General features: G+C 36.9%; 6 protein-coding genes and 1 pseudogene across 6 annotated transcripts in view; 6 read left to right on the top strand and 1 right to left on the bottom strand.

The window, feature by feature from the left end:
* LOC104708810 (isocitrate dehydrogenase [NAD] catalytic subunit 5, mitochondrial) overlaps nt 1-1,844 on the top strand; it is a 2,806-nt gene extending 962 nt beyond the window's left edge. The window contains exons 3-8 of the mRNA XM_019229010.1: nt 1-142; nt 228-389; nt 505-579; nt 746-855; nt 938-1,010; nt 1,371-1,844. Of these exons, the coding sequence (XP_019084555.1) occupies nt 1-142; nt 228-389; nt 505-579; nt 746-855; nt 938-1,010; nt 1,371-1,562 (754 nt within the window). The 3' untranslated portion in view covers nt 1,563-1,844. The remainder of the gene's footprint in view (nt 143-227; nt 390-504; nt 580-745; nt 856-937; nt 1,011-1,370) is intronic.
* LOC104708808 lies at nt 2,108-4,823 on the top strand (annotated as a pseudogene).
* Nucleotides 4,834-5,471, bottom strand: LOC104708809 (indole-3-acetic acid-induced protein ARG7-like). The gene has a single exon (XM_010425435.1). It carries the CDS (start codon nt 5,376-5,378, stop codon nt 5,037-5,039), a length of 342 nt encoding a protein of 113 aa, XP_010423737.1. The 5' UTR covers nt 5,379-5,471; the 3' UTR covers nt 4,834-5,036.
* On the top strand, nt 8,353-10,533 carry LOC109126031. The gene has a single exon (XM_019229079.1). It carries the CDS (start codon nt 8,847-8,849, stop codon nt 10,335-10,337), a length of 1,491 nt encoding a protein of 496 aa, XP_019084624.1. The 5' UTR covers nt 8,353-8,846; the 3' UTR covers nt 10,338-10,533.
* LOC104708807 lies at nt 11,376-14,064 on the top strand. Its single transcript, XM_010425434.1, has one exon. The coding sequence runs from the start codon at nt 12,214-12,216 to the stop codon at nt 13,993-13,995; it is 1,782 nt and encodes a 593-aa protein (XP_010423736.1). The 5' UTR covers nt 11,376-12,213; the 3' UTR covers nt 13,996-14,064.
* Nucleotides 18,602-19,936, top strand: LOC109125989 (uncharacterized mitochondrial protein AtMg00810-like). The gene has a single exon (XM_019228853.1). The coding sequence runs from the start codon at nt 18,602-18,604 to the stop codon at nt 19,934-19,936; it is 1,335 nt and encodes a 444-aa protein (XP_019084398.1).
* Nucleotides 21,817-24,202, top strand: LOC104708805 (probable receptor-like protein kinase At5g47070). The gene is made up of 5 exons (XM_010425432.2): nt 21,817-22,043; nt 22,488-22,897; nt 22,989-23,249; nt 23,318-23,440; nt 23,533-24,202. Exons 2-5 carry the CDS (start codon nt 22,523-22,525, stop codon nt 24,040-24,042), a joined length of 1,269 nt encoding a protein of 422 aa, XP_010423734.1. The 5' UTR covers nt 21,817-22,043; nt 22,488-22,522; the 3' UTR covers nt 24,043-24,202.

The following is a 25,953-nucleotide window of genomic DNA, read 5'->3' as shown; positions in this document are numbered from 1 at the left end:
GACTCTTAGGAAAGAGCTTAATCTATATGCCAATGTTAGACCTTGTTACAGTCTTCCTGGTTATAAAACTCGTTACGACGATGTTGATCTCATTACTATCAGAGAAAACACTGAAGGAGAATACAGTGGCCTTGAACATCAGGTTTTGTTTTGTTGTGTCTCTATCCATAGAACATTTCAGATTGGTGTTTCTGACAATTGTTTTGTTTTCTCCTGACTCATGATAGGTCGTTAGAGGTGTGGTGGAAAGTCTTAAAATCATTACCCGTCAGGCGAGTTTGAGAGTTGCAGAGTATGCTTTTCTCTATGCCAAGACTCATGGAAGAGAGAGAGTTTCTGCTATCCACAAAGCCAACATTATGCAGAAAACTGACGGTCTTTTCCTCAAGGTCTGTCCATTTTTATAACTCCATAATGCAGATCAAAGCAATGATTATTATGTCTGCTAGGTTTTGCTTACCGTTTGTTTTGAGACAAATGTTTAATTCTTTTCCTGTTTTTCAGTGTTGTCGTGAGGTTGCTGAGAAATACCCTGAGATAACTTACGAGGAGGTTGTTATTGACAACTGTTGTATGATGGTAAGCTATGATACCAAATTTACCGTTTTTTCATTAATTAACGTAGTAGTCGGGATTATCTTATAGAATTTAGAAGTTAAGAGTTCTTAACAACTTGTATCTGAGTTCGGTGTTCCCCACTGCTTTAATGTGGAATATGTGACTGATAATATTGAGATGCCTGCAGCTTGTGAAAAACCCAGCACTTTTTGATGTCTTGGTGATGCCTAACCTGTACGGAGACATCATCAGCGACCTGTGTGCCGGATTGGTTGGAGGACTAGGGTTGACCCCAAGGTGAAACATCGGTTGCTTCATCTTGAATAATAGTGTTATTTAGTGTGATTGTGAGCTAAAGGCCTTGTGATCTTTGACGCAGTTGTAATATCGGAGAAGATGGTGTAGCCCTTGCTGAGGCAGTTCACGGTTCTGCACCTGATATCGCTGGAAAGGTTAGTACTTGAAGCAATAAATCATTCCAATTTCATCATATTCTCAGATATTATAACTGCTACAACTACAAAGCAAGTAAACTTTCAACAGTTAAGTGAACTCAATTCAAACTCTTATTGTGAGACCAAGTATAATAATTAAACCTCTACAGATATAAGAGTCCTCATCCCCCACTTTGATGTTTTTTCTTTTTCTTGGTAGCTAGTCAGTTGCTTAGTCTCATTACAGACTGGGTCATTTACGTGTATATAAAGCTTTATCAATCCAATATTGAACTTAATTTCAGATGAGACTTGATATATGATTTTTGAATTGGTTGTCACCCTTTATTTTATAATTTTGTTTGGGGGTGATGTTAGAACTTGGCGAACCCAACGGCGCTGCTTCTGAGTGGAGTGATGATGTTGCGTCATCTGAAGCTGAACGAACAAGCAGAACAAATCCACAGTGCAATCATCAACACGATAGCGGAGGGAAAATACAGAACCGCGGATCTTGGAGGTAGCTCGACCACAACGGAATTCACAAAGGCAATCTGTGATCATCTCTGAACACATCGTAAAGTCCAATTCTTTATGGAATCTTCTTCTTCTTTGGAGGGCTTTTTATAGAGCCTCGAATTCTTGTTTGTTTTTCATTCCTCTTTTATTTACGATTAGAATAAAAGGAAAAATAAAAAAGAGAGAAAAACGGCTCTTCCTGAGTTTTATTACTTGTGAAGTTGTTTGTTTCTCCTTGAAAACGTCTTTTTAAGTTCTCTCTGCCATAAGGCAAAAGATTACACAGGAAAAAATTGATGTTTCTCTGAATCCATCATCAGAAGAGTTTTGTTATTATGATTGCTTGTTTAGAGTCTTGTTAAACTTGTTAAAAATCTATCAAAACTTTTGATAGTCTTTTTGACCTGAAGAAAAAGGTAAGAAGTTGTATTTTATTTCAATAAAATGACATAAATTAGTTGGTCCACTGACAGAAAGAGAGAGAGTTTATTGTAACTAATTATAGTTTAAGGAAAAGAAAAGAAACAAAACTGAAAGAGAATAGTACTGTTGCACCAATGATGATGATTATAATTAATAAAACTAAAGACGCTTCTTCTCACACTAAACTTGCCGGCCAACCAATCGCAGATCTGAATCTTAATAAAACCTAAAACCTCTCTCAAAATCTCTTAACTTCATCGTTTCATTATGGCTTCGTCTTCTAACTACGATGGAATCCTTCTCGGTATGGGTAACCCGCTCCTCGATATCTCTGCCGTCGTCGACGACGAATTTCTCACCAAGTAAAATATATAAAAAGAAAAAAAAAAACTCTCAGATCCCTCCTTTTTCCTTTTTATGTTTCGTATTCGTATCGCAATCTTCTTTCCTGGACTTTTAGTATGAATCTAGGTCTTTTTGTTTGATTCTTCTCTTCAGTAGAGCATAAAACTCTGTGATTTGTGTGCGATTCTTCTTTTTTTTTTTTTTATTATTATTATTACTGTTATTGATGTTCTTTCTTTTGTAATCGTGTGACGACGACAGGTACGACATCAAGTTGAACAATGCGATTCTCGCTGAGGAAAAACATTTACCCATGTACGTATTCATTCATGCTCTGCTTCTTTTGGTATCTCTCTCTGATTTGTTGTGACATTAGGCATTGTAATCATCATCACTAATCAGGAACGATGATCATGTTATATTTATCAATTTAAGTAGAGAGACTGATTCAATGCTTCACAAAGCCCTGGACAGTTTTAGGAATATATATTTTCATCCCTGTTTGTTTTATCTTTTATGGTTAATAATGAATGGCCTTCACTTTTTATTTAAAGGTATGATGAGATGAGTAGCAAGTTCAATGTTGAATACATTGTCGGAGGTATTTCATCTTTTGCGCTGTTTGACGATCCTGTAACCTTCTTTTAATTAGCCTGTATGCGTTGACAAGATTGTGATCTCTTCTTCATGTTTCGTTTCTTTCTCTAGGTGCTACTCAGAACTCAATCAAAGTTGCTCAGGTATATATTCTCTTTCCTTCTTCTTGCTCTTTTTTTTTTTGGAGTTAAAAGTAACCAATGTTAAAAATCAAGGTTTTTTTTTTTTTTTAACTTGCTTGTGGCTACAGTGGATGCTTCAAACTCCTGGTGCAACCAGTTACATGGGTTCCATTGGAAAGGACAAATATGGAGAGGCTATGAAGAAGGATGCTACAGCCGCTGGTGTCAATGTAAGCCCGAGTTTCCTGAATCTTCTCTGGTTTTCATGTTTTGTTTGTTTTAGTTGTATGCACAGCTGATGATGCTTTGTTTGCCTTTGAGGATAGTATGATGTTATATTATTTGAAACTGAATTAAGAATCTGTAATCAAAGTCCTTTTTTTTATATAATCAGGTTCACTATTATGAAGATGAGTCAGCACCTACTGGAACTTGCGGTGTCTGTGTTGTTGGTGGAGAAAGGTCTCTTATTGCGAATCTTTCAGCTGCAAACTGCTACAAGGTTGATCACCTTAAGAAGCCTGAAAACTGGGCTTTGGGTAATCTTCTTTTCCCATCGTTTCTTCCCGTTTTACAGTTCTGTATTCATGATCTGATATCTGTGATTGAATATGTTTTGGGTAGTTGAGAAGGCCAAGTTTTACTACATTGCTGGATTCTTCTTCACAGTATCGCCTGAATCCATTCAGTTGGTATCTGAGCATGCTGCTGCAAACAACAAGGTAATAAGACATGGTCCTCCATTTCATGAGACCCTGTTACAGCAGAATCTTTTATTTGCTTATTAACAGCCCCGTTGGAATCACCTATCCTTCAGGTGTTCACAATGAACCTCTCTGCTCCATTCATCTGTGAATTCTTCAAAGATGTGCAGGAGAAGTTCTTGCCGTAAGCCGCCATCCCTTATCTTTTTATCCATTGCAGATTTTATGATTGCGTAAATGTACTGAAAGGCACCCTATATTTCTCGTACAGATACATGGACTTTGTTTTCGGCAATGAAACATAGGCAAGAACCTTTTCCAAAGTTCACGGCTGAGAGGTTAGACAATTTCTCTTGCACGACTAAAATTCAGCAGAATGTTTAGTGTTGTATAACAGATATAATATTTAACCATTTTTATCTTTCTTTTTTAATATATAGACAGAAGATGTCGAACAAATAGCCATCAAGATTTCACAGCTTCCCAAGGCCACAGGAACATACAAGAGGACCACTGTGATTACACAGGGCGCAGATCCTGTGGTTGTTGCTGAAGATGGAAAGGTGAAGAAATATCCAGTCATCCCTCTACCAAAGGAGAAGCTTGTTGACACCAACGGTGCAGGTACTAATTTTGATAAATCGAAAGACGAGTTGTAATACATTCAACTGTAGCCTGTAGGCTTCGTTTACTAGATAGAAACTGATATGACCATAGAATAAGCTGATCCTTTAGCATTTTAAACGAATTTTCTCCTCGAGACTAATTACAAAACATGTTCCTCTCTGTCATAGACAGAACCAATACCAATAAATTAACGGCTATTTTTGTTGATCTCTCATACAGGTGATGCATTTGTGGGAGGATTCATGTCACAGTTGGTGAAAGAGAAATCGATTGAGGAATGCGTGAAGGCTGGATGCTATGCATCGAACGTGGTGATCCAAAGATCTGGCTGCACTTACCCCGAGAAGCCCGACTTCAACTAAATGATCGGGTTTTCCTCAGTTTTGTGACATTTTCCAAATAAAACAACCTTTGATTCAACAAAAACTCCTACGATTATTGTTTGAGTGTACTTTTTAGCATTTTAATATCATGATTATTTTGATCATTTGATATTACTACCATAGGTTGAGACAAGTCAAGCTAAATCAATGAAGGTTTTGATGAGAAGATATAATCTTCTATCAGCTACTACCTAAAACTTGCTCATTTCACAACATTCTTCATTATTTCTACACATATCACCTCAAATGGATCCTCTCACATTAATTATCAAAAACCCTAAACGTTTGAAGTCCGGAGAACCCTCTTTTTGAATCAAAGACTCGTCAAGAATAACGAGGAGAAGCACAACGGATGACCTCAAGGAAGAGAGTTTCGTCACAAGAAATACAAAGCTTGGAATCTCCGGAAGTGAAATCGTCGTAAGCTTCATCTTTTGATTGATCAAGCAAAGCCCTGAAGATGGGATCGTGAATCAACGTGATCTTTATTACGAATCTCTTGTAACTTTCCTCTTCTTTGCCTACGTACACCACTAGGTGTCCCTTTGGTACGTCATGTGGTATATGATATTGATCCTTAGGCTTTCCCGTGGCGTCGCGATGTTTGGAGACTCTGCTTGACATTTGCTTCCATGCCTTAGTGATCAGCTTGCTCTTCTTCATCATGTTTATGAGAGAGATGGAGAGAGAAAAAGAAAGAGAGAGAGACGTTTCTGGGGGTTAGTGTGAGATAGAATGTAGAGAAGTACTAGTGTCGTACTTGTGTATTTATACACCAAGTCACAAACATAGGTCCACTATATATCTATTTTAACGTATATATACATGAATAGAGGTATGGGTAATGAATTTTTTTGGACCATGTCGTCTTCACAATAATACATGATCTACATTTGTTATCATGAAAAACAATATATACTACATTCTATTCAATACATATATATTACAAAAGAAAATATATTAACTAAATATGTGGAACGTCATTATCAATTTGTTTTTGAAATGACATTTACTGGAAATGAAAAGAACAATACTCTATGTATTATTATTGTTATTATTATTATTTTTTTTGGGGGTCAACTACGGCCAAGCTGTACGTACGACATAACGAAATCGTACGAACATGCATCTTCCCTAGCTCCCCCAATGGGAGCTTTAGCTTTAATCATTGATTCATTTTGTTTCTTTAATTTTTTTCATGAACACAACAAATTAAAAGACTCTTTATCGGCATGGCATGCACATTGGCACTCAACTATATTGCGCATTTAGAGGTGCGCACAGACCGTAAACGATGTATTTTACGCTTTTGTTTTTTGAAAAAGGTTTATATATCTCTCTTTAATTATTTCAACACAATTAACTGACTAAGAATGGTCTTATATATAAAAAAAAACAATTGGTCGGTTAGTGGTGGAATCACTTTAGCAGTTTAGCTTATTGTTAGTTTTTTTCTTCTTGTTTTCAAATCCACTAATTTATGGATCCATTGGTCCCTAAAACTTGTTTAGAATGAGACTGAACATAAGGTAATATATAAAAGATATAGTGGCCAGCAATTGAAAATAGAGAAATTGTTAGAAATAGGATAAATGATATCATTCTTTTCATTTTCAATTGATTTTTTTACTTATGATTTCATATAACTCGGTGTATTTTACTAACGCAGGAATTACTTAGTGAAGAACTAAAATTTATAAGGAATTATATTTTGATTCATATACATAGGAGTCAAGGAGAGACATTTTTGTTCAAGTTGTGAAAAATAGAGGACCCCACGGTTTGATTAAAATGATTTGGAGAAAGATAAGATTATTTAAAAAAGAGATGAGATAAATGGGATAAGATTCTTGGAGAAAGTGCAATTCCACTTACGTACCATACGTCGCGATATGTATAATGTAACTCACATATTTTTACACTAAGACAAAGTACTATAGTATATTATCTATATCCATTGTACGTGATCTGTAACTGATGATTTACCAAAATCAAAACACGTTCTTTAAATATCATCAATAATTAGTCTGATTAGTGATCATTTATATATATACTTTTTTTTGTCAAACAACAGATTAGTTCATTTATATATCATCTAATATACGCACACACCGATTCTGATGCTGGATGAAATCATCATTTTAATTTGATGTGTCACTACTGCCTACTGGTGATTACCAAAATCTTAACGTACTGTACGGTACACCTAGTATATTTGTATTCATCATGCCATCATACGTAAGCATATGTTCTAATTGTGCTAAAATGCTGTCAACCATTATATATTCTTTTTATTCATTAGGGATTCAATATTATGTCTTGGGTGGTCGACCATATGTTTACTTTTCAAGAAATTAATAAAGTGGATATCTTACACTTGCGCATAAACATTACTTTGGAATCCTAGCTATATCAAAATTGAAAGAAGATCTAATACACTACATAAGTGACATGAATCATTTATGTAATACTGATTTAAAGAAGAATTAGCATTGTATTCGCGTCATGTGAAACCTTTTAGACGTAGTTGATAATAAGACAATAGTAATAAATACGTACGCTTGAGATTTTATATTTCGACGACTTAACTAAACGTAGTAAGGTTTTCTTATTTTTATCTTGTTTGTGTTGGAGATTCCGAGACGACCGATTCATTCCCCCCAGAGAGACAGGCCGGTGCTTCATCCCATTGCTTCAGTGTCTCTCTTTAAGGAAACGAGAGATTATTAGCCTTTGGATCAGAAAAGAGTAGATTCATTCCTAGCCGTTTGATATAGCACGTCCTGCTATCCACGTGAAATTTAATTGGAACCAGAAACCTACAAAATTTCTCAGTAAATCTACTTAGATATATAGTGTATTGTACATTATAACTTACTTTCACCGTCCGATATTTATTTCGCTTTGTAGCGTAGCTTTACTTTAAAACTCACTTGTGTATAAAAACCAAACGGCCAAATATAAGAATGTGATTTTTTTGTTTTTGTTTTCACAGCTCCTGAGGGTACATTTTTGTTTAATTATTTCCATTGAGAAAAAATATATTGTCCATGTGACTTGTTCAGCTCCTTTCTTGTGATATCATATTTCTTCTTTTGAACGATCAAGTAGTCCTTCAATTCGAACACACAAAAACATTCAACACTAACAAAAATTGTGTGACTCGCAGATTCGATGATCGATATAAGATGTGCAACTATATATTACTCTGTAACAAAATTTGTAGGCACTGTAAAATATTTAATCACAAATCCATTTTTACAACCTATTATTTTAGGGATTCTAAACTACATCGGATTGGAAAAAGTAGTATCGAATAAATAAAATGGTAGTCTGTAGGCTTAAGTAAAGAGAAAATGATACACACCAATTAAGAAAAGAATATTTAGTTTGTTTCCTAAACACTATATTTTCGAAGTGGGACGACGTACGCTAAATAAGAATGTTTCTTAAAAGGAACTAAAACCAAACAGAAAAACATAGTTTTAGTACTTTGCGTGATCAAGTTTGAGATGTAAATAGATTGTAATACTTGGCATGAGATGCTTCCTAGCGTGTCATTATTGGCATCCAATGGTTCACCGTCTTTTACATATATATATATATATATATATATATCTATCATGGCTTATAGCCTAGTTATATACTCATTTCCAATCATATCATCTGGACCAAGTCTCTCAATTTTTTTTAACCATCTTATTCTGTAGAGCACATAGCATTCATGGATCCCATCAACCATTCTCTTCTTCCTCGTCTTGTATGCCCTGTCGTACGAACCGAAAACCTAAAAAGCCAACGTTGTCAGTTTGGTAGGGCAGGTCCCAAAGTCGATAGTTCTTATTATATTTTTAATGACAATTGACAAAGATGGCGAGTCTTCACATTCTCACCATCTTCTCCCTCTTATTGGGTGCAACAATAGAGAAACTGTAACAAACATACAATTATCTGAGGAAGAAGAAGCACAATGTGGGGCTTGTCGAAATAGTGCAAGCGGCACAACCTACTACTTTTGTACTAAATGTGACAAATGGTACCACAAAGAATGTGTCGAGTCCCCCACTGTGTTCAAATCTTCTTATCATCCTAAACATTCTCTCTAACTTCACATATACTTAAAAGGATTATTACATGGTGCTGGAATGTGTATCCCATTTCGCAACATGTGGATCCTTATTTTATCATTGCTCTATTTGTAATTTTACTTTGGATCCGGTTTGTGCGACAAAACCAACATTTATAAACCATCCAAAAAGACATGAGCATACACTATACTACTTTACCAGAAAATCCAAGTTAATGTGTGTTGTTTGTGGGGAGGATTACAAGTATTTCATCTTTGTATGTCTTCATTGCGATTTCATTGTTCATAAAAAGTGCATCTACTTACCTCAAGTCATAAAAATATCTCTTCACAAACACCGTCTTTCTTTTGCTTCTTCTCTTTCGTTTAGAGAATGGGCTTGCGGAGTTTGTCGCAAAGATATTGACACAAAGTATGGGGCATATACTTGCATGACAAAGGGCTGCATTTATGGTGTGCATACTAATTGTGCCACAAGTCGCACAAGAGGAATAATATGGGACATAAAGGAGCTTGAAGGAGAACCCGAAGAAGACGATGAGAATATTAAGCCGCCATTTGAGGAAATACGTGATGGTATTATACTACATTTTAGTCATCCAAAACATCTCATGCGACTTGACGAAGATGTAAAAAGATGGTGCGGTGAAGAAAAATATTGTCAAGCCTGCATACTTCCTCTATATGATGGTAAATCATATACATGCGTCAAATGTGATTATGTTTTCCATGAAGCATGTGCATATCTTCCTCGTGTGAAACAACATGCCTTACATGCCCATTTACTTACTCTGGAACCAAGTTTTACCCAAATCAAACAATGTCAGTATTGCAATGTTAAATCATGCGGTTTCAAATATGTGTGTTACAATGTTGATGGTAACAAGTTCAGTTTAGACGTACGATGTGCTTCTATATCTGAGCCGTACGATCATCATTTGCATATGCATCCCTTGTTATTTAACTCATCAACAGATACATGTTCGATTTGTGGTAATCTAAGAGAAACGTTAACGTGCGATCGTTGCGGCTTTCTCTTGTGTTTTCGTTGCGCGGGGTTTCCATATAAGGTGAGATACTTGAACGATGAACATTTACTCACTTTTTCATATAGAGGATTCAGTTATGTAGACTACATGTCCTCGTCCGATATTTCTGAGGGTTCATATGAAGAAGATGCAAAGGGAGACTTCTCGTGTGATCTTTGTGAGGAAGAAATAATTCTAAGAGGAGATTCAAGAAGCGGATTCTATAGATGCGAAAAATGTGAAGTCGCACTCCATGTTAAATGCTGCTTTGGGGAGGATTTATATATGAATCCTGGTTCAAGAGTTACGGTACAAGGAGAGGAGTTCAATATTGTTAAAAACAGTGCTTTCACTCGACCCATCTGCATGGGATGCCAAGGACGTTGCAAATATAAAATGATGTTTATAGCAGTACTTCTGGAGATATATATTGTTCAATCAAACACATTTATAATGAGTCCAAGAAGAAGAAGAAGCTTTGATTTAGATATGTGCAGTGCAAGTGAGTAGATCAAATAAATAGGAAAGTACTCCTACTCTCATTTACTTGTAATAAAAGGAAATTGTTTGGCTTTGTAGAAATATGTTAAGATTAACTTAAATAAATCTATAAATAATTTGGCACGTGAGGCAAAGATAAAAAACAGAAATGTTTGGGTCTTCATAGAAATTTCTTATTCTGAAAGCAGTTCTTCAACGTTTAACCAAACTCTCTTTTCATCCAAACGAAACGACAGGGTTTCAGTGATCTCTCTCTCTCTAATTAAAAGAGCAAATTAGACGTATGACGCAAGTCCCATCACATAAATTGTTAGGCAGTAAAAAATATAATAGAAAAAAAGAAATACACTATATAATTATATGATTGTTGTAAGTTGTAACGGGTACTGTATAATTATCTGTCACGGTAACATTTTAAATTTCCATTCTTTTATGTTTGATTATTTGTTTGAGTGATTTCCTATTTTTAATTGATAATATAGAAGAAGGAACTTTCCATTCTTTTATGTTTGATTACGTTACCATTTATGAACTCGGCGGAATCAAAATATTTTCATTCACTCAAACATTCTTTAAAATCCAATGATATAAATCAAATTTCTCTTTAACCATTGTATTTTTTTTCATTTCTAATGCTTTCGACACAAAATCTTTTCAAAAAAGCTAACAAAATTTGTAGGCACTGTAGAGGATTATTCACGAAATTAATGTAACCATGTTTTAGTACCATTGTAGGCATGTATTCTATACTATATATACCGGGTTGGAAAAAGTAATCTCGAATTAGAAAATGGTAGTGTAGCCGTGGGTTTAAAATTAAGAGAGGACACACTAAGAATTGTTTCTTAAAACAAACGAAAAAACAAATAGAAAAGCATAGTATTAGTACTTTGCGTGATCAAGTTTGAACTGTAGAATATAGATTATATTGTTTATGCTTAATTAGCATGAGATGCTTTCTTGTCATCAAAAATTAGCATCAAGTGGTCTTATATATTGTATATATATTTCATGGATTAGCCTAGTTATCTACTCGTATCATCTGGACCAAGTCTCTCAAAATTTCTGACCATTTAAATTCTTTGGATCACATAACATTAATGGACTTCATCAACCATTCTCTTCCTTCTCGTCTCCTACGCCCTGCCGTACGAACAAAAAACATAACAATTCAAAGTTTCGTGGTTCGAGTGGCATCTCGTCTCATAGTTGATAATCCCTATTATATTTCTAATGATAAAGGTGAAGATGATGAGTCTTCACATTCTCACCATCTTCTCCCTCTTATTGGGTGCAACAATAGAGAAACTACTGTAGCAAACATACAATTCTCTGAAGGAAGGAAAGGATGTTGTGGGGCTTGTAATATCAACACCATCGGTACAACCTACTATTTTTGTATTGATAGCCTCATTGAATGTGACAAATTGATAGATATCGAGTGGTGATAGTCTCATTCAGATCGAAGCATTACTCATGGGTGGTTGCAAAGAAAAAGGAGAAAAACAACTCTCACACATTCTCATTTCCTCCTCTGAATCGGTTGTCTGTGAGTGATGATGGTGTGATATCCCACACCCATTCTATAATCACAGTTGGCAAAGAATCCTTGGAGTCTCTTCTGGCCAAGGAAGTATGTGAGTTTAGTGGAGTTATAGCTAAACATGTTTCTGGAAACTGTTTAGAAGAGTGTTACAAGGGGGATAACAATCTGATGGTTACACAAAAGGGTAGTGGATTGAGTTTACTTAAAAGTGCAGGAAATTTTCTCACTACAGCGAAGGAAAGAAGTGATGGGATTTTTGTTGTGTGAAAGATCCATGGAGAAATTTTAGCTGAACAAGTTCTCAAGGACTGGTTAGCGATCTTAAACGATGGGGATAGAATGTTGATGAAGCGGCGGAGATCTCACGAAAGCGGTTTTCATGACATCATTGGTATGGTTAAGGAACTACAAGTGACGTCTCAGGATCGACAATGCCATCATGATGAAGTTCTGACTTCAGCAATTCAATCTGGTATGGACAATACACTACATTACAACCTTGTACTTGCTAATTATATTTGGAAACCAGGTGGATTCATGTGGTTAGGAGTTCTGAGAGAGTGGTGCAAAGAATTTCAAAAGTATAGAATGGGTAATGTACTGAAGTTATTGGTCTGGTTCGACGCTCACAATAGGAAGCTTGAAGCAAAACTAGGATTTTATATCTTGGCGCACCATAGTTCTAAGAATCAGAAGTTTCTGATCACACATCATAGGTTACAGAGTAAGGAATGGTCATGGTTTAAGAAGAGCTATGAGAAAGGTTCTCTGCTGGAAATTCTCTTTGCTGAACTTGTCAGATGCAAGGCTTATGTTATGGAGCTGCTGGTTGTAGGTCTGAAAATGCAGGCAAGTCATGACTTGTTTCCAAACCATTGTTCTTTTCAAAGGCGAGTGTCGATCTCTAAGATTTTTAGTACGGTTTATGCTATCACTTGGATGATTAATACAATGCAAGGATTAGAGAGTGAGCATAGAAAGGAAATAATTATGACTGTGACAAGGGAACGACTTTCTGAAATTTCTCTGGCAAATCGAGTGTGGGAGCCTGGAGAGTTCATCTTACTAGTTAATCGAGTTCAATGGGAATGGCTCGAGAAAAATTACCACGCTGATCCAACTGTGAAGCTAATGCAAAGACAAGACATAAAAGGCTGGATTAGTCTTTATGATAATGATGAAGAGCTGAAGCAAAGTACTAGAAGAGTGAAGATGAGGAGTGAAAATGATCAAGATGAGTATAGAAGCAACGGAGGAATGGCGGTTGATTGCTATCTTGAGGACAATATTGTTTTAAAAGGAGTGAGTAATGGTATGAGTGTAAAAGGTGTTAATGACTCAAAACAGAAACATATGGTGAGTGGTGAATGTCAAGAGATGAAGCTAAGCACAAAATATACTAAGGATGCTCCAAGTTTCAGTGATTTTAATGATCAAGACATGAGGGAGATGTTACTAGTGACAATTTTATCAATTCAAAAATCTGATAAAATATTGGCTTATGGAGATGAGGTTGAGAAATATCAAGAACAAAATGCTTACAAGGAGAAGAAGATTGAGCAGAATACTACAAGAATATGGCCCGAGATAAACATAGAAGTGGAAACTATAGAATGGTCCAAGTTCATGATTGCTATGAAGGGCGAGTTTACTGGAACCTTTTCAGGCCGTACTAAGCTGAAAATCCCCATCGATGAAGTGTCTCACTCTCCAAGGCCACCAGATCCTTTTGGTGGTGACATGTTGGTCCCAGCACAGTCAAAGGCACCTAATGAAATTCAAGGCATGGAAAATCAAGTGGAGTATGCATTGTTTTTCCTTTTCACATCATGGTGGATCACAATTGGTGGACATATTAGAGAGCACACATACTTAGGCTCTGAGACGAGTGAAAGACAAACTTTGCTGGTGGCTGCTCTTTCCTCAAAAAGGCAAGACAAGGTTCCTAAGCGCTGCATGTTACCGAAGCCGTTTGTTTCAAGGTTGGTTGCATCATCGGAAAACCAGTCCATGTTGATAGTACAAGTTGCTGATGGAGGAATGAAGCAAAAGGAGTCAAGTGTGATCTTCACTAGCAAGTCTAAGATCACCTATCATGAGTTTGACTTCCTTCCACCTTGAAGACAAGTTGGTTCTTCATGGCGGGAGTATTGTTAGGACTCGGATCAGATTATTGGGCCATTGTGGGCCTCGTCCAAGGCTTATGGTTTAAGTCTAGTCTCTTTGTATTTAAGTCGCTTAGTTCTCTCTGTAAACGATTATCAAAAAAGATCAACAACAAATAATTTTTCTCTCTCTTGTTCTTCTCCTTTCTCCTTCCATTTCTTCTGATTCCTCATCTCTTTCTTCTACTTCTCATCTCAATTCTGTTACTTCCTTGAGAGAACCAAATCCAGTTCTATCAATTGGTGCTTTCATTGAGAGTGGTGATAGCCTCATTCACCTGACAGAGAATGTGTCGAGTCTCCCTCTGTGTTCAAATCTCCTTATCATCCTAAACATTCTCTTCAGCTTCACGTAAGCTGTGAACATCCCACTATGCTGGAATGCCAATGCCTAATTTCTAGTTATTCCTTATGCTTAATTTAATATTGCAATATTTGTCATTTTAGTTTGGATCCCGTTTGTGCTACAAAACCGCCATTCATAAACTATATAAAAAAGGCATGAGCATACCCTATATTACTTCCCTAGAAAATCCAATTTAATGTGCGATGTTTGTAGAGGTGATAACAAGTAACTCATCTTCGTATGTCTTCTTTGCGATTTCATGGTTCATAGAAGGTGCATCTACTTGCCACAAGTCATAAAAATATCTCGTCACAAACACCGTCTTTCTTTTGTTTTTTCTCTTTCGTTTGGAGAAATTATGGCTTGCGGTGTTTGTCGCAAAATAATTGGCAAAAATTATGGGGTATATACTTGCTTGAAAAACGATTGCATTTATGTTGTGCATACACAATGCGCGACGTCAGAGCTAAGAATAGGAGCAATATGGGACGGAAAAGAGCTTGAAGGTTAACCGGAAGAAGACGAGGAAAGTATTAAATCGTCGTTTGAGGAGATAAGTAATGGGATTATATTACATTTTAGTCATCCAGAACATCCCATGCGACTTGATGAAAATATCAAAATATGGCATGATGGAAAAAAATATTGTCAAGCGTGCATAGCTCCTCTATATGATGGTAAAGCTTACATATGCATGAAATGTGATTATGTGCTCCCTGAAGAATGAGCATGTCTTCTCCGTGTGAAACAACTATTGGGCTGTATAGCCCATCTAAGCTAATGTCGGTCTCATATACGATTAGGTCACCCTTTGTACTCGAGATCATGGCATATATATATACTCTGCACAATGTAACTTACAACCTAAGAAACAAGATTAATACAAACACAAAGGTTTCTTGACATGGTATCAAAGCCATAAAACCTAAAACTACAAAAAGGTTTTATTGTGTTCGATCTTGTGATTTAGAACCTCAAACAAACCCTCTCTGTTTTTCTCAAAAATTCTCTCTGTTCTTTTTCTATGACTTCTCCTTCTACGTCAGCGGCTCTCACGACCACACCAACCCAACCCCGTGTTGAATCTCGCCGCACCATATCTCCCTATGATTTAACCTCTGGTGACAATCCTGACACCTTGATCTCCAAACCGCTGTTGCGTGGTCAAAACTACGATGAATGGGCAAATAATCTTCGATTAGCTCTACAAGCCAGGAAATTTTTTGGCTTTGCTGATGGATCCATCCCACAGCCGCTGGACGACGATGCTGATTTTGAAGATTGGATAGCTAATAACGCTCTTGTGGTTTCATGGATTAAACTCACTATTGAAGAAAGACTTTCCTCCTCGCTATCTCACATTAATAATTCTCATGAACTCTGGACTCATGTTCAGAAACGTTTTGGTGTGAAGAACGGTCAGCGGGTTCAACGTTTGAAGACCGAATTGGCAAACTGCAGACAAAAAGGGCTTCCTATTGCATCTTACTATGGCATACTCACTAAGCTATGGGGTAGTCTTGCAGATTACCAAAAGGCTAAAACAATAGAAGAAGTACGAAGAGAACGTGAGGAAGACAAGCTGCACCAATTTCTCATGGGTCTCGACGACACACTATATGGAGTTGTCAAATCATCTCTGCTTTCTCGAGTACCTCAACCAAGTCTCGAAGAAGCATATAACATTTTGATTCAAGATGAGGAATCCAAGTCTTAAGGTCGAGCACATGAAGATCGACCAGATGGTGTGAGTTTTGTCGTTCAAACCAATCCACCAAGAAAACCTTATGTCAACAAAGGTTCCCTGCTCTGTAGTGTGTGCGGACGTACCGGTCACTTTGGTGAAAACTGCTTCAAGAAAATAGGCTATCCAGAGTGGTCGACCGACAAATCTCTACGCCCGAAGCCTGGCGGTAACAACGGAATGTCCTCCTCCGGAGGATCTGGTCGTGGTGTTACGACGACGTCTGTTGGCTACATGTTTGGCAAAGGGTCAACCTCTGCTCATGTCAACACCGTCGCTACACCACTCGTTACGGAGACCCCTCTTTTTCATTCCGCTGCTTCGACCCACAGTTCTCTTTTGACATCAGCAGACCGCACTGGACTCAGCGGTTTGAGCAATGATGATTCGCAAATACTACAGAACATCCTTGCTGAAAAGAATCTCGTTTCCCTCCTCCTCTCACTGGCATGTATTTTTTAGAATCATGGATTATCGATACAAGTGCATCTAACCATATGACCGGTTCTCTTGATTTTTTGGTTGATGTCCGAGATATGTCACCCATTCTTATCAAATTACCTGAAGGCCGTTTCACTATGTCTACAAAACTTGGCCGTGTGGTGTTTGGTCCTTCCTTAAGTCTTCACAATGTGTTTTTTGTTGACGAGTTGAAGTGCCATCTTATCTCAGTTTCTCAGTTGACTAGAGAGCATGGTTGTGTATTTAAGATAATTGATCGGCTGTGTATTATTCAGGATCACATCACAAAAACGCTGATTGGTGCGGGTGAAGAACAACAAGGTCTTTATTTTTTTCGAGGAGTGGACGTTGTTGTAGCTATTCATCATGTGGATTTACAATCTCCTGAAGTTTGGCATTCTCGGTTGGGCCATCCCTCTTTTACCGCTTTAGATATGTTGCCGTTTTTGGATTCTAAAAATAAATTTGATTCAAAGCAATGTGATGTTTGTATATGAGCAAAACAAACCCGAGAATCTTTTCCTTTGACTTATAATAAGACGAGTGTTGCTTTTGAACTTATTCATTGTGATCTTTGGGGACCATATCGTACTTCGACTATTTGTGGTTCTCGGTATTTTCTCACTATTCTCGATGATTATTCACGTGCGGTTTGGATATATTTGTTACCTTCAAAGCAAGAAGCCCCCACACATCTTAAGAATTTTTTGGCTCTCGTTGAACGACAATTCTCCACTCAAGTGAAGACCGAGTTTATTTGTCTAAAAGATTTTTTTGCTCAACATGGCATCATTCACGAAACTTCATGTGTCGGCACACCACAACAAAACGGAAGAGTTGAGCGCAAACATCATCACATTCTAAATGTTGCTCGTGCCCTTTGTTTTCACGCAGATTTTCCCATTGAGTTTTGGGGTTACTGTGCACTCACTGCAGGATATCTGATCAATCGTACTCCCTCGCAAATTATTCATGGCAAAACTCCTTTTGAGCTTATCTATAATCGTCCACCACCGATGACTCATATACGTTTGTTCGGTTGTTTATGCTATGTTCATAACCAGAAACACGGAGGGGATAAATTTGCAGACCGGGGAACAAAATCGATCTTCATTGGCTATCCTTCGGGAAAAAAGGGTGGCGTGTCTATAATCTTGAGACCAGTGTTGTCTCTGTTTCTCGCGACGTTGTTTTCCGTGAAACAATTTTTCCATTCGTTGATGATGATACTAGTTCTCCCCTGTTTGTTTCCTCTATGCCCTCACCTGTCCCTCTTGAAGACTCCGCTGCGTTACAATGACCTGATGACATCGATGATCCTGGTACGTCTTCTTCATCACCGGCTCCACTTGCTGTTCTTACAGAAGCAGTATATGTTGCTCCATCTGTTATACCACCTACCTCTACTTCAACTCCCATCGAACAACTTTCGTCGCCGTCGACTGAGCTCACCAAGGACACCACTACTGATACTTCTCCACTCACGTCTGACACACTCGCACCACTAGACTCCTCGCAGGGTAACATTGCATCCTCGTCTTCATCTCAAGCTCAACCTCCGGCACCGGAACAACTCGGGTTCGGTCACCGCAAGAAACAACCGCCTGTCAAATTAGCTGATTATGTCACCTCTCTGATCCACACGCCCCCGCCTTCCATCACACCATATCCCATTGATAACTATGTCTCAAGTTTGCAATTTTCAGAGACATATCAAGCCTTTTTATTTGCTATTACTTCCGGCCACAAACCAAAGACTTATAATGAGGCCATTCTTGATGAAAATTGGCGGTTTGTAGTTGCAGATGAAATTGATGCTTTGGAAGCTCTCCAGACTTGGACTGTTGAAGATCTCCCTCCAGGAAAGAAAGCTATTGGTTGTAAATGGGTCTTCCGGTTAAAGTTCAATGCTGATGGTACTCTCCAGCGTCACAAAGCTCGACTTGTTGTTCTTGGAAACAATCAGGAAGAAGGGTCGATTACTCCGAGATCTTTTCTCCCATTGCCAAGATGATTACTATTCGAATTTTTCTCCAACAAGCAGCATCTTTCGACTGGGAAGTTCATCAAATGGACGTACATAACGCTTTTCTCCATGGTGACCTTGCTGACGAGGTCTACATGAAATTTCCTCCTGGTTTTCGTACTGGTGATACAAATAAGGTATCTCGTCTGCACAAGTCTCTTTATGGGTTGAAACAAGCTCCCCGCTGTTGGCTTGCCAAGCTTGCTCAAGCAATGAAATTTTTTGGTTTTGTTCAAGAATACTCTGACTATTCCTTGTTTGTCTTGGTAACCAATAATGCTCGTCTTCATGTCCTGGTTTATGTTGATGATTTGATCATCACTGGGAGTTCTATTCATGTCGTCAACGAGTTTAAATACTACTTAAGTTCTTGTTTTCACATGAAAAATTTGGGTATTCTCCGTTACTTTCTCGGCCTCGAGGTTGCACGTAGTCCTTCCGGTATTTACCTCTGTCAACGTAAGTATGCTCTCGACATTATTGCTGAAACTGGTCTTCTCGGTGTTAAACCGATTACCTTCCCGTTGGAACAGAATCACAAGCTTGCATATGCTAAAGGGTCTCCGTTTCCGGAACCTGCACGTTATCGTCGACTTGTTGGTCGCCTGATTTATCTCGGAAACACACGTCCGGAGCTCTCTTATGCCATTCACATTCTCTCCCAATTCATGGATAGTCCTCAACAGGCACATTGGGAAGTTGTTCTCCGGGTCGTCTGTTACTTAAAGAATAGTCCTGGCCAAGGTATCCTTCTTCGAGCTAATGCACCACTTACTTTAACAGCCTGGTGCGATTCCGATCACGCAACCTGTCCTTTTACGCGTTGCTCCCTCACTGGTTACTTCATTCAACTAGGTGGTTCGCCTCTGTCTTGGAAGACAAGAAAGCAAGATGTTGTTTCTCGCTCTTCCATCGAGGCGGAGTATCGCGCCATGGCGGACACTGTTAGTGAAATTCTTTGGCTTCGTCAACTTCTGCCTTTTCTTGGTATTACGGTTACTACACCTATTACTCTTTACTCTGAAAATTTGTCCGCGATTATGCTGGCTGGTAATCCTGTTTTTCATGCTCGCACGAAGCATGTTGGTACAAATTGTCATTTCATACGGGATGAGATCATTCGTGGTACCATTGCTACTCAACATGTCTCTACTACTACTCAGCTCGCGGACATTTTGACAAAAGCATTGGGACAAAAACAATTTGAAGTTTTTTTGGACAAGCAGGGTGTTTGTAATCTCCACACTCCACATGATTGTGACAAAAACAGCTCGCGGTCTCATATACGATTAGGTCACCCTTTGTACTCGAGATCATGACATATATATATACTCTGCACAATGTAACTTACAACCTAAGAAACAAGATTAATACAAACACAAAGGTTTCTTGACAACAACATGCGTTTCATGCCCATTCACTTCATCTGGAACCATGTCTTAACCAAATCCGAAGATGTCAATGTTGTTGGGTTCAGTCATGCGGTTTCAAATATGTGTGCTACAATATCAATACTGATCATGATTGTGACGGTTTCGTTTTAGATATACGATGTGCTTCCATATCTGAGCCGTACAATCATCATCCTCATAGACATCCCTTGTTCTTTAATTCATCAAGAGGTGAATATTGTTCGATTTGTCATGGAAGACAAACTATATCGTTAACATGCGACGAATGTCGCTTTTTCTTGTGTCTTGGCTGCGCCACTTTTCCGTACAAGGTGAGATACAAGAATCACGAACATTTACTCACCTTCTCATATAAAGAAGTCAAATATGGAGATGACTTGTCCGATCTTTATGAAGAAGACGCAGATGGAGTCTACTCGTGTGATCTTTGCGAGGAAGCAATAATCCCAATCCCACCCAGCTATTCAAGAACCAAGAGATTCTACAGATGCGAAGAATGTGAAGTGGCACTCCATATTAAATGTTTACTTGGGAAGGATTTATATATGAATGCTGGTTCAAGAGTCACGTTATACAACGGGAAAGAGTTCCATATTGTTGAAAACAATGCTCTCACTCGACCCATATGCACCGGATGCGGAAAACGTTGCAAATATATACAGAATGATGTTCATAGCATCACCTTCTGGAGATATATATTGTTCAACGAAACACTTTTATAGTGAGTACGACCACCTTGCGGAACTGATTCAGCAAAAAGAAAAAAAGAGAACAGGGACACGTCAATTGATTTGATAATGAAGCTAGCGCCACGAGTTTGATCTGCACAACGAAAGAAAGAATGAGAAAATCAATGAAATAGGGGAAAGTCTCATTTACTTTGTAATAAAAGGAACTTGACTGTAAAGATTTACGGTTTTTTTTTTTTTTTAAAAAAAAAAAAATTCTTTTTCCCTTTGTGTGTATTTATTTGCCAATTGTTGCTCATCAATTATTATTTCATTGACCAAATTGTCTTTTTTTTTTTTTTGGGTCGACATGTACAGTAAAACCTCTATAAATTAATAATCACTATAAATTAATAAATTTTGCTGGTCCCAAGTCGGGCCAGTGTAAAAATTAACAATATTCGATAAGATAATAAGATAATAATTTTTTTGAAATCTCAATGTAAAATATGGTTCCAATAATATCATAAATTAATAATCATGTAAATTTATATATATATATATATACTGATATAATAGTGTATGTTTCTCCTAAAACTCATTTCTATAGAACATTTGTAATGTTGTATTTTCAAACTATAATGATATCTCTAAAATATTTTATAACATGTCGTACAAATAATTAAATTTTAAAGTTTTAATTTTTAGATATGCATCATTTACAATTTGATAATTAGACAGATTATTAAAATATGAGAATTAATATTATTATTATTCATAAATTTGAATTTATGTATGTCATGTGTATAAGTCAATTTGTTTATAGTATTTGTAATTTATTGTCAATAATGCTTTATAAATATTACAAGTTCAATTCCTAAACCATAAAATTTATAACATCCGAAAGTTTAATCTTATTTTGCTATAATTGTTCCAATTCATAATTTTAAAAAAAAATAAAAAATTAAAAATATATCTATAAATTAATATCATTATAAATTAATAAATGTCCTGGTCCCAACATTATTAATTTATAGAGGTTTTAGTGTATATATTATATTATCATAAATTAAAAAAAAAAGTCGTCACAACCACCTTTGACTTCCTTTATCAGCCTCCTCTCCTCTTTTGATTATTAGTCTTCTTCGTCAGCTTTTCTTGCTTCTTCCATCCATCTTTCTCTTCCAAGTTCATTTCATTAGACTTACTAAATACATAGCTCGGCTCCTACATTTGTATCTTCCTTTTCAAGTCAACAATACTTAGTTTGGTCGCTCTTCTTCTTCTTCTTCTTCTGAAAAAGTTTTGATTTTTATTGGGTCTCTCTGTACACAAAGATCTCAAAGGTGAGTTTGTAATTCCCTCCAACTTACTTGACCTTTTCTATCACGAAATTCATAATTCTTGCAATTCTTGTTTAGGGAAGAATCAAAGGTTTAATCTTTACATATATAAATTTGGCAAGTTAGGCCAAAATATGTCTCTTGGTCTAACCTACAAAATCTAGGGTTCGTTACATCAATTTGGGGTTTTCTTGAACCCCTAATTTGATTCGACAATCCATCAGGTTCCATGATGTTACAGAAATTAAATCTTTTGTTTCTGATTAGTTTTGATTCAAAGATCGACCTTTAGAATGAAAAGTGTATTTGATTCTGGCTCTTCTAATGTAGTCCAAGTGGTTTGGAGTTTTTCAATCGTTGTGGTTTATTGTTTTGGTCTAATAATGCTACAATGAGCTAGCTACCTCGTGCTCACATTGTGCATCTTTGTGTGTGTGTGTGTATCAGTGGAGGAACCTCGGTGTTTCAATCTCTTTACGAAGATGAAATGCTTCTTATTCCTTCTTGGGGACAAGAAAGATGAACAGAGAAGCCCTAAACCTGTTTCACCAACGTCTATCTTCAGTGACGTAAACAAAAGCGGTTCAGATTTCAGTCCCCGGGATGTCTCTGGAACGAGCACCGTATCATCATCCACTGGTAGGAACTCCAACACGACGAGCATGTCAGCTAGAGAAAACAACCTTAGAGAGTTCAGTATCAGTGATCTTAAATCTGCCACAAGGAACTTCAGCAGGTCTGGTATGATTGGGGAAGGCGGTTTTGGTTGTGTCTACTGGGGAACGATCAAGAACTTAGAAGACCCTTCAAAGAAAATCGAAGTTGCGGTTAAACAGCTCGGCAAAAGAGGGTTGCAGGTACCAATTTCTTCATCTTTTTTGTTCACAGACTCTGTTAGTGTTCACTCAATTATCAAAGGATCATCATATAACTTTGGATATCATGCAGGGTCATAAAGAATGGGTGACTGAAGTAAACTTTCTCGGTGTAGTCGAGCATTCAAACTTGGTGAAATTGCTGGGCCATTGTGCAGAAGACGATGAACGTGGAATCCAAAGGCTTTTGGTTTATGAATATATGCCAAACCAAAGCGTCGAGTTTCATCTATCTCCGCGGTCACCAACAGTACTTACTTGGGACCTTAGATTGAGAATAGCTCAAGACGCAGCTCGGGGTTTAACTTACCTTCATGAAGAAATGGACTTTCAGGTATCCTCTGTTTTTTCACTTCATCCGTTCCTCTCATCAGTTAACTATAAATATGTTTCTGTTTGTAGATAATATTCCGCGATTTCAAGTCATCCAACATTCTACTAGACGAGAACTGGAAAGCAAAGCTTTCGGATTTTGGTTTGGCACGCTTAGGGCCTTCACCAGGGTCAAGCCATGTTTCTACTGATGTAAGTTTCTCACTTTTTCACTTGATTGGTCTTTTTGGTTCTTGAAATCATTGCAAGATCAAGAAAGTTATAATTTTTTGGGGCTTTAACAGGTAGTAGGAACAATGGGTTACGCAGCTCCAGAGTACATTCAAACGGGTCGTCTCACATCGAAAAGCGATGTGTGGGGTTACGGAGTTTTCATCTATGAGCTTATTACAGGAAGGAGGCCGCTAGACCGGAACAAGCCTAAAGGAGAGCAGAAGCTTTTAGAATGGGTGAGACCTTACTTATCTGATACAAGGAGGTTCCGGCTCATAGTAGATCCGAGGCTCGAAGGGAAGTACATGATCAAGCCAGTGCAGAAACTAGCGGTTGTAGCCAACCTTTGCCTTGCTAGGAACGCAAAGGCGCGTCCAAAGATGAGCGAGGTGTTAGATATGGTGACAAAGATTGTGGAAGCTTCATCGCCTGGGGTTGGTGGCAAGAAGCCGCAGCTGGTGCCGCTTAAGAGTCAAGGAGCTTCTAGAGACGAGGAAGAGAAGAACAAGAAGGTTCTTGATGGTGGCGAAGGAGGTTGGCTGGAAAAGTTGTGGAACCCAAAGAATGTGAGAGCTTGTTGATACTGAGGCCAAGTCGTCAGAAACAAATTATAAATACTGTAATTTAACAAACTTGTGAGTTTTCTTACATTCAATTTTTTCTCTTTTTTACTAATTTTGTTAATTTGATTGTTTGGTGTGATGCTTCCATATTAAGCTTATGAAACGATCATTTGAAATATTATGATTTAGGTACTTTCGAGTATTTTTGCAGCGCAACTCACCTGATAGCAGCAGGCAACAAAGTGATCAAACACAATGAAACCAAGAGAGGCATCAATAAAACACAATGAAAACTAATAGGCTATTTGGGCCTTTGGTCACAGGTTAATAAGCTTATGATAAGCCCATTATAAAGGTCATACGGTCTAAATCGGTAACATGATCTTGCCCACCTTGTGGTATTTCCCAAAAAATATTTCATAAAGTTGAGGTCAGTTCTAAATTCTAAAGGCGTGTGTGTTATTTATTAATCATTCACAAAAATGAATGCATTATGCATTAATGGATCAAGAGAGGGTCGAGTGTATGACTTCCGTTACAAATTCATATGGATAAACATAATTTATGCCTAGTATGAGTAGTATCTGTCATCATATTTAGTTTACTTTTAAGAATTCAAGATTTAAATGAAACTAACAGAAGAAGAAGAAAAAGGCATCAAATTGTTCCTTTTTTTACACAATAAGTGGAATAATATTGATAAGATTGCATTCAACTCATCTGTACTAACAATGGCAAACAATTTGACATTTGAAGCATTGATTTTGGCTGAAAATAGGGGAATCCATTAAATTTAGAGCTTTTAGTAAAACTATCATAGCATCTCAAGATTTAAAAAAAAAAGAGAAAAGAATTTCATAAAAAGTAACGTGAAAAGCGAATAGTAGGTAAAAAAAATATATACTTATAAGTTATAAATAGCTTAATTGGTGTTTTTTAAAAAAAAAAAACCGATTCACTGATTGCTTTGCTTTGGTGTAAACGAACAGAAGGAAAAATAAAAATACTCAATTGAGAGTTAATGATTTACATAGTAAAATATCACATAAAATATAGTTATAGCATAACAAAACATAATATATAATTTAATTACATAATCGAACTTTGAAAAAAAACCCTTGCTACATTTGAAAGCATATGTCAGTTTGTACATCTCTTGGATAATACGAAACACTAAATACTCTTACAACAGTCACGCTAAATGCTAAATTGCTAATCACATATTACTTCCTTTATCAAGTAGTATTAACTAGATTTATTTATCTATTTATATGACATGATAGGTTTTTTGAACATAGAGTTTATATGAAACCACACGCGCTAATATATTTGGTTCTCAACTATGATTGTTAGAACAATGCTGCATGCATGTTGTTTGGTAGATTTCTGCTCTATGAACTACCATATATGATAGTAACATTTATTCATATTATTATAACTCTATAAAATAGTGCATTGACCCTTTTTGAAATGAACTATTTAAGTTATATAGTATTCGACTAATTGACATGTAACATATAATATGCGCATAGGATAATTGAAAGGGTGTTGCTAATGCTAATGGCTACATCAGCATAATCTTCAGTCTTCACAACTACTACTAACGTTTATCAAAAAAACGCACCATAATTACGTATGAGCTTAATCAAATTTGCTACCTAACAAAAACAATTTGTTTCTAGTTAAATTACCCACACAAAAAAAACTGGCTTTTGGGTTTCTCAAATCATTCATGACCCATGCCATAAATTTTTAAAATATACCATATTATCATAAAGTTGATGCAATATAAATTGACTATTTTTCCTCTTATTTTATTATTTGCAAGCAATTTGACTTATTTTATTTCGACTAAACTCATTTACATATTATTTTATAGTATTGCTCATTAGTATAGATCTCATTACTGCATGAATTTGTCAATCTAGG

Source organism: Camelina sativa, chromosome 8, assembly GCF_000633955.1.
Source record: "Camelina sativa cultivar DH55 chromosome 8, Cs, whole genome shotgun sequence".
In the NCBI taxonomy this organism is placed as follows: Eukaryota; Viridiplantae; Streptophyta; class Magnoliopsida; order Brassicales; family Brassicaceae; genus Camelina; species Camelina sativa.
This window is presented reverse-complemented; position numbering and strand designations above follow the sequence as displayed.

Bases quoted from the DNA above. Each gene is read 5' to 3' on its own strand.
- LOC104708809 (XM_010425435.1), bottom strand. From the start codon at position 5,378: ATGATGAAGAAGAGCAAGCTGATCACTAAGGCATGGAAGCAAATGTCA.
- LOC109126031 (XM_019229079.1), top strand. From the start codon at position 8,847: ATGGTGCTGGAATGTGTATCCCATTTCGCAACATGTGGATCCTTATTT.
- LOC104708807 (XM_010425434.1), top strand. From the start codon at position 12,214: ATGTTGATGAAGCGGCGGAGATCTCACGAAAGCGGTTTTCATGACATC.
- LOC109125989 (XM_019228853.1), top strand. From the start codon at position 18,602: ATGATTACTATTCGAATTTTTCTCCAACAAGCAGCATCTTTCGACTGG.
- LOC104708805 (XM_010425432.2), top strand. From the start codon at position 22,523: ATGAAATGCTTCTTATTCCTTCTTGGGGACAAGAAAGATGAACAGAGA. The intron at 22,898-22,988 runs GTACCAATTTCT...GATATCATGCAG, and splicing joins TCGGCAAAAGAGGGTTGCAG to GGTCATAAAGAATGGGTGAC. The intron at 23,250-23,317 runs GTATCCTCTGTT...TTCTGTTTGTAG, and splicing joins ATGAAGAAATGGACTTTCAG to ATAATATTCCGCGATTTCAA.